At 44.7% G+C, this 8327-nt stretch overlaps 1 protein-coding gene across 1 annotated transcript; it reads left to right on the forward strand.

The window, feature by feature from the left end:
* Positions 1-460: 460 nt before the first annotated feature.
* On the forward strand, positions 461-7954 carry snrpa (small nuclear ribonucleoprotein polypeptide A). The gene is made up of 7 exons (XM_084323674.1): positions 461-538; positions 1730-1805; positions 1933-2105; positions 4238-4420; positions 5360-5539; positions 5907-5995; positions 6654-7954. The coding sequence occupies exons 2-7, from the start codon at positions 1733-1735 to the stop codon at positions 6811-6813; spliced, it is 858 nt and encodes a 285-aa protein (XP_084179800.1). The 5' UTR covers positions 461-538; positions 1730-1732; the 3' UTR covers positions 6814-7954.
* Positions 7955-8327: the final 373 nt, after the last annotated feature.

Here is an 8327-nt window from a genome sequence, read left to right on the forward strand (position 1 = left end):
GCTTGATATTAAATATGTATTTGTATTTTCCTACATATATCTACAGAGTTTGATTTGCTGCAATGCTTTATTTCGTATGTATATTTCTCTCCCACCCACCCACCCCCTCCTAATGTAGAGTCTCCTCCCCACCGTATGTATATACTCTCTGTCAGGATCTATGGGTAACAGTACTGTATATTTGCATATCGTATATGTCACAAATGTAACAGTATACCTGTATGTCATAAATGTCATGATATCATATTATGTTGTGTATGTCATAAATGTCACTATGAATTGAAAATGGGGGACCCTGATGTAAACGAGACGAAAGTCTTTCTCTGGTCTGCATCCCCTTAACAATTGTGTGTATTGAGCTGTACTGTACTGTAACCATTCTGCAATCTGTTAAATAAAGTTTTCATTCATTCATTCACTTGAGAGCATTTATTCTGAAAAATGTTGATCGGAAGTCCAAAAACACAGTCGGTTCCAGCGACACTAGTGTGCTCTGGTGGCGTTTCATTGATATAACTAAACATCTCCAACACCGAGGGTAAGTAATATTTTTACTGTATTTTTCATGGTATGATTGTATCACGTTATGGGCCGAATATATCGATTGAAAAGTGACTTGCTTTGTCGCCATGAACGCATTTCAATCGATGTTTTGAACACGCTAAGTTAGCTAGCGAGCTAACGACGTTAGTCGTGTTAGCATTGCTAACGCATTGGCTCTTATGTGTGGCGGGTAGTAGATACTTCGAGACCAAACGACCCGAAAGAGAAAACGTTAACGTGTATTTATACTTGTTAGCTAGTGATGGTGGTTAAGATTATGGATATGTTCATAAACAACTTTTAAGGTGACGACCTGCGGCTTTGCAGCTTGGCTAAAACGACCCCGTTCGATCTAACGTTAGCTAGCATCTATACCGTGGCGTTTGGCCTGGTGTTTAGTAACCAGTCACTTGTTCCTCAATAGGAAACCAACGTATGTTGACCACGAAGGACTGGTTCTGGCCGAACCGTTCGTTATACAAGTATCACAGAGACGTTGCAAAGGTACTCACAGTTGCACGAGGGTTTCGGACTAAAATACGGGATGGTTTGAAAGCTCGGCGTTGCTAATAAACATTTTAAATATTTTTTATAAACTGGTCAACACTGCATTATTTCCGGCGTTGGCTGCCTGGTGGTGATCACAGCGCATGCGCATCATGCACCCAACGCCGGAAATAATGCAGTGTTGACCAGTTTATAAAATATATTTAAAATGTTTATTAGCAACGCCGAGCTTTAAAAAAAAAAAAAAAAACTATTTTTAGTCCGAAACCCTCGTGCAACTGTGAGTACCTTTTTGAAATGTCTCTGTGATACTTGTATAACGAACGGTTCGGCCAGAACCAGTCCTTCATGGTCAACATACGTTGGTTTCCTATTGAGGAGCAAGTGACTGTGGATTCACTCTGCATCAGTCACGAAAGGGGCTACAGTAGGCAGTAGCCCAGAAGGAAGGACTGGAGCACTACCGTTACTCTTATATTCCCTTTTTACTCTATAGCCAGTAGCTTTATCTACGTTAATCTACCTACGGTTAGTTAGCCAAGTATGTTAATATCTGTGTGTATTGAGCCGTACTGTATTGTACCCATTCATTCTGCAATCTGTTAATAAAGTTTTCTTCAATCCATGCTGGTGATAATTCACATGTTTTTGTTTTTGTCTCTCCCTATCCTCAACACAGAAGATGGCGGTTCAAGACATGCGACTAAATCATACCATTTACATCAACAATTTGAACGAGAAGATTAAAAAAGATGGTAAGCTTAACTTTACTATATGCATCGCATCATAACCGTTTACTTTGCAAGTCCATATTATTAACTTAAAGGTCCGTCCCTCTCAAACTTACTAACTCTTTTGACTGGTGCCCTTTTGTGTTCACAGAGTTGAAAAAGTCGCTGTACGCGATCTTCTCGCAGTTCGGACAGATCTTGGACATTCTGGTGTCGAGGATCATGAAGATGAAGGGCCAGGCCTTCGTGATCTTCAAAGAGGTCAACAGCGCCTCCAACGCCCTGCGCTCCATGCAGGGGTTCCCTTTTTATGACAAGCCTATGGTACGATCGTCAGACCGTTTAAGACTCAAACAAAACATTGGATTTTCAAATTGATTGGTACAAGACGGCTAACAGACTTCAAGCCTAATGTCATAATCATAATCAGAAAGGTCTTTATTGCCAAGTAAGGCTGAGCCCGAACGTTCGGACTTTAATTAATAGGTTCGAACGTTCGGTGAAAAAAAAAAAGGCAGGCGCGCGACGTTGAGGCGACGTTGAGGCGATGTGAAGCGGCGCGTCCCCCGAGTGCGCTCGGCTCAACCAGTGTGGTCTCTGCCGGGCTGTAGCTGGATACTATTGTCTCAACCAATGCAATAGAACCATTTTGATTGACAGGCGATTCTGCCAATTACGTCACACCGCTTGCACCCGCCTCTGCTGTTACCACCAATCGGCAAGCGTTTATTTATTTTTTTACTTCCGGCAATACATTTATCATCTTGCGAGACCGAGAAGCACAACAGAGTGAACAGACTCCGTAGCTCCCCGCTGAGGAAGGATCATTAATGAATACCAGCCTTTTTCGGCCACGGAGCGCGAGCTTCATGGCGGGAGGTGGTTGCGTTGTAAACAACTCTGGCCGAGGGCGGACGGGCGGCAGGCGTGTTGGGAGCCCGACGGCACCCCGCCGGTGTCTCTCTGTCGTCCCCCGTTCCGAGGTAGACGTGGAAGGAGCCGAGGCGCGCGCCTCTCTCCTTCCCGTCGACCAAGAGTGAATACCTGTTATTGAACGTGTAACACTAACTATATAACGTTAATGCCACAAAACGAATGCATTTGTTTATCTAGCCCCTTACGTGACTGCGGTGTGCAAGGGCTATTGTTTATCATAAGTAGGAACTTTATGCAGTACTCGGTAGCTTGTTTATTTTCTTCTGAGTGCTTTGTTTAATTACATGTTTACATGAACAGCCACCACTGTAAACAACATGTTTTTTCACCAATAGATTATGCAATGCCGCCCTCCGTAGGATCTATAATACAAAAAAAAAAAAATAATAATAAATATTTTTTATTAAAAAATTTACAAAAAACGAACGTTCGAACGTTCGTTCGATAAACCCTGGCTAACGTTCGAACCCTAAAAACAGGGTTCGGGCTCAGCCTTATTGCCAAGTAAGCTTGCACATACAAGGAATTTGTCTTGGTCGTTTGGTGCGTCAACATTAACAGACAATTAAAGTAGAATAAAATGGAATATATAAACTAAATTAGAATACAAATATAATATACGACAGGGCTGCAGGATGTACTAGAATATATTATACACACACAAAATACAGTGGGATAGAATATATAACAGCTGTGCAGTATTGTGCAAATATGAACAGTGCCATGTTCAGCGATGCTAACTTTTGAGTATCTGCAAATGTATAGTCCAGGAAGGATGTGGTTAATGTAACGCATTGTGACATTTATGTAGCGTATATTGTCTATAGACTATTGCACTTCCGCGTTACATTGAGCTCATGGAGGAGAGAGCGGGGGGAAGAAAATGAATGAATGTGGATGAGAGCCTTGACATTAAGTGCTTGTAGCTACGGCTGTTGGGGTGCTGGAGACACGATCCAATATACTTTTATACGCCTGAGTCTCCTGAATACGGAGCAACCAATCCCCAAGTCGATTGGCACTTTCTCGGCTGAGCTATAGTCACTTTCCCGCACCTACTCCGGAACTACGCATGCGCAGATTGATGAACCTAGATCTCTGGACAATCCAGAGCGACTCCGTGGGCAATCTGCACACCACAGTTGGGACAGCCGAAACCCGCCCGATCTTTCGACGTCGTCTAAAGACTCACTTCTTCAACCATTATCTGAAGAAAAAAAATCTAACCTTACTGCCATGCACATGTCCCAATAAACTAACCTACACTGTAGCACTCAACACTGATGAACATTGTTATTACTCAGCTGATGGAGTTGTGCCCTTCCTGATGACTTGTCATACAGAACTTGTAAGTCGTTTTGGATGAAAGCATCAGCTAAATGTAAGTATTGCGGTGGTCCATGGGGAGAGGAGGTGAGAGACTCAGTGGGGGTCCCGGCTCCCGGGCCTTGTCGACGGCCCACGGTCGGAAGCGGCTCCTTTGTCACAACCTTAATCTGTTCATGTCTCTCACCCCGCAGCGTATCATGTATGCCAAGATCGACTCCGACATCATAGCGAAGATGAAGGGGACCTACGTAGAGCGAGACCGTAAGAAGGAGAAGAGAAAGGTCAAGGGAGTCGACGTGGTCGCAGCCGGCAAGAAGGGAGTCCCAGGGGCTCCTGTACCCATGGGGCCCGGGGTCCCCCAGCAGCAGATGCCAGTAAGTAGTCCCACGTTGACTTGGAGACGGGCACCCGTGGGGGACACTAATAGAGACGGCCACTCGGGTGGGGGACACTAATAGAGACGGGCACTCGGGTGGTGGACACTAATAGAGACGAGCACTCGGGTGGGGGACACTAATAGAGACGGGCACTCGGGTGGGGGACACTAATGGAGACGGGCACTCGGGTGGGGGACACTAATAGAGACGGGCACTCGGGTGGACACTGTAATAGATTAACGTTGTCATATTGGTTTGTTAAATGGATATGACGATATTGGGTTAAACCTCCCGGCAAGGGGTTGAACAAGTTGATGGATCAATAGTTGTGTGGGGTAGAAATTCTGAAATTTTTGCAAATGTTTTTAGAGTGATATTTACTTTCAGCAAAAGATTATTTCTAAGCAATTAATACTCATCACCAGTTGGATAGATTAGTCGGTGTTAAGAGGGGAAAAGCATAAATGGTTCTGGACAAGGTTTTGGACCAGGGCTGCCCAATGTAGGGCCCACGGGCCAAGCTTGGCCCCCCCTTAACAATATTTTGAAACCACCAACGGGTTCCGGGAAATTATTAGATATTCTATTTGGTCTGTTTTGCTGCAATCTTAACAACTTGAGAACCTTGACTATTATAAGGTTCACTACACACGCACACACACTGACATTAGACCTACGACGCTGTTATTTTGACTTGTTAATATTTATTTATGAATGATCAATGTCTAGTCACTATTTGACCCATGACCCGTATGATAACTAATGTTTAGGGCTTATCTAACCTTGAACAGCAAATCAAAGGTTATCAAAAACATATGCCTGTCCATCTAATTATATTCTCGCTCTCAAACCACCAACTATTGTATCGGATAATAAAACGGGACTGACTGACTCTAGGAGCAGCAAGGGGATTTATTAAATTCTTCCCTCCTCTAGGGCATGCCTCCGAATATGAACCAGGCTCCTCGTATGATGCCCATGCCAGGCGGCCAGCCGCCCTACATGCCTCCCCCAGGCATGATGCCTCCTCCTGGGATGGGTCCTGGGCAGATGCCCCCTGGTGGCATGCCTCCTGGCCAGATGATGCCTGGACAGATGCCGGGAATGCCAATGCAGGCGAGTCTTAATAACCTTCATACTGTCTTTTACCATCATGCACTTTGCCACTAAATAATCTCCCATGCCTATATTACTACCCACTATGCTAGTATGTCTTTCTTTACTACTATGCACTCAACACTGCAGCACCCACGTTTCAACACTGTATGATGAACATTGTTACTCAGCTGAAAGAGTTGTACCCTTCCTGCTGACCTGTTGTACAGAACTTTTAAGTCTCTTGGATAAAAGCGTTCAGCTAAATGACTAAATTGTAAATGTGTGGTCCATCTCTCCAAAAGAAAGAATCTGGTTTTCATATCTGTGGTTGTGTTCTGAATCTCCCCCTTGTGGCCCGTCGGTGTAACTGCACTTCTCTTCCCAGGTGGCAGAAAACCCTCCCAACCACATTCTCTTCCTCACCAACCTGCCAGAGGAGACCAACGAGCTCATGCTGTCCATGCTCTTCAACCAGTCAGTACCTTTCTCTTTTTTTTTAATCACAGGGTGGCTTGTTCGCATAGGGAAAGATACGCGGGGGGTGACAGTAGCTCAGGAGGTAGAGCGGTCGTCTGGTAATCGGATGGTTCCCGGTTCGATTCCTGCTCCTCCCGGGCATGTCGAAGTGTCCTTGAGCAAGATGCTTAATCCCTAATTGCTCCCGATGAGCTGGTTTGCACCTTGCATGGTTGTCTCTGCTGTCTGTGTGTGTGAGTGAATGGTTGAATGTGAGGAACGAATTGTAAAGCGCTTTGGATAAATGGTGCATTTATATAGCAGCTTTTATCCAAAGCACTTTACAATTTTATGTTCCTCACATTCACCTGTGCATTCATACACCAATGGCGGAGGCAACCATGCAAGGTGCCAACCAGCTCATCGGGAGCAATTAAGTGTCGTGCTCAAGGACACTTAGACACGCTGCCCGGGAGCAGTGGGAATCAAACCGGGAACCTTTTGGATTACCAGACGACCGCTCTACCTCCTGAGCAACCGCCCCCCCCCCCCCCCCGTGATAAAAGATGTAAATAAATAAATGCACCTTTCACCATTTTTTATGCTCTTTCAACATAAACCAATTCACACGACGTTGACCACGTTTTCTTTCTGTATTTCTTCTGCTTCCCTCCAGGTTCCCAGGGTTCAAAGAGGTGCGTCTGGTTCCTGGTCGTCACGACATCGCGTTCGTGGAGTTTGAGAACGAGGTACAAGCCGGCGCCGCCAGGGAGGCGCTACAGGGCTTCAAGATCACACAGACCAACGCCATGAAGATCTCCTTCGCCAAGAAATAAACACACACTCGCAGCAGGAGAAGCCTAACTCCTCAGGAGAGAGGGGGTTTCCCCAAGACTGACCGCCACCCTAATAAAGAAGTTATTTACGATGCTGCATAGGGTAGCACAACCCTTCAATTTTCTATACACACTGAGTATACCAAATAACAACAAAACGCAGTGTTCCTAATTCAAATTCATGTATAGACTAGAGTCTTTTACCTTTGACATTTCGTCCGTGAACCTTCATCGGAAGCGTTGTGATGCGTGCAGCCGCCTCCCATCCGCCACTCCAGACGTGGTGTAGTAGCAGGACCCCCTTGAGCAGGAGTCGCGGACGGAGAAGCAGGACGAGGTGGCCCGTCTGGAGCGCCGTCGTGGAAAAAGCATTCCGAACTGCGAACCTCAAGTCTCGTTCCGGGTAAGACAGCCGTGAGAAAGAACCAAGCTGTCGGCACGCATCACAACACCACCTCTGCGGCGAGGAAGGTGGTCGATTTCACAGCTGAAATGTCACGGTAAAAAGGTCTCTCCGGTCTATAAATATGAACGTTTTATAGTGTTTTCAGTCGAGAATAGGTGATCCTTTTCCAATAATTGTGTTTTCTATCATATTTTGGATACTCTTGTGTATATTTGGTTGAAACCTACTGCGTCACCGACTACTTCCTTACAGATAAGCTCCCGGAGTTTGTATGTAAGTATACCTGACTGTACATTCTTTGCATCAAGTTGCCCCCGTGTCTTTGACAACCACTGTTAATACCGTGAGATTACATTATGGTTTTGGTAGATTTCGTTTCATAGGGTGAATCGAAACGATTGGCTAAGACTAAATTAAGTCTGCATCATGTATTGAAAATACATTTGTTTCGGCACAATTCCACAAAAGCATGTCCGTCTATGCACAGTACTATGGTTTGTCATTGGGGTTACCTTTAATTGTCATTAGTCATTTTTTGGTGTTGCCTAGTTTTTAAACCATTATACTATACACAGACCGAAGGGCAACTTGATGCATTTTTGTTTTCATTTTCTAGCTTTTTTAAGTTGCGTTTCTGTGTTTTATGAAGCATTACACCCAGAGCCTGGTTCACCAGACATTGCACCTGGAGCTTTTAAGTTCTTGCATTAATTAAACAATGCTTTTTTTATGATACTTGTGTTTGTCTTTGTTATATTTTCATATGGGTGTTCGCTGAAGTCCGACAGTTGGTCGATACTTTGCATAGATAAAATGTTTTGGGAGTGTTTTTAACCCTTTCACTACCACACTACAGAACGTTAACCCTTTACTATCACACTACAAGATGGTAAACCCCTAACTGCTCCTGATGAGCAGGTTGGCACCTTGCATGGTGTCCTCCGCTGTCGTCGTGTTAATGTGTGAGGGAATGGGTGAATATGAGGCACAAGTTGTAAAGCGATTTGGAGAAAAGAGCTATATAAATGCAGTCCATAACGGCTAAGGAACCACAGTAACTTATTTGACCACTATTATCCAGTGATGGTGCTCTAAGACGGCCCTAGTG

This window comes from Notolepis coatsorum (assembly GCF_963971535.1).
Source record: "Notolepis coatsorum genome assembly, chromosome: 1".
In the NCBI taxonomy this organism is placed as follows: Eukaryota; Metazoa; Chordata; class Actinopteri; order Aulopiformes; family Paralepididae; genus Notolepis; species Notolepis coatsorum.

Excerpts from the sequence above, each read along its gene's own strand:
- snrpa (XM_084323674.1), top strand. The coding sequence starts at position 1,733 with ATGGCGGTTCAAGACATGCGACTAAATCATACCATTTACATCAACAAT. Across the intron at positions 4,421-5,359 it reads TCCCCCAGCAGCAGATGCCA|GGCATGCCTCCGAATATGAA; the intron begins GTAAGTAGTCCC and ends TCCCTCCTCTAG. Across the intron at positions 5,996-6,653 it reads CTGTCCATGCTCTTCAACCA|GTTCCCAGGGTTCAAAGAGG; the intron begins GTCAGTACCTTT and ends GCTTCCCTCCAG.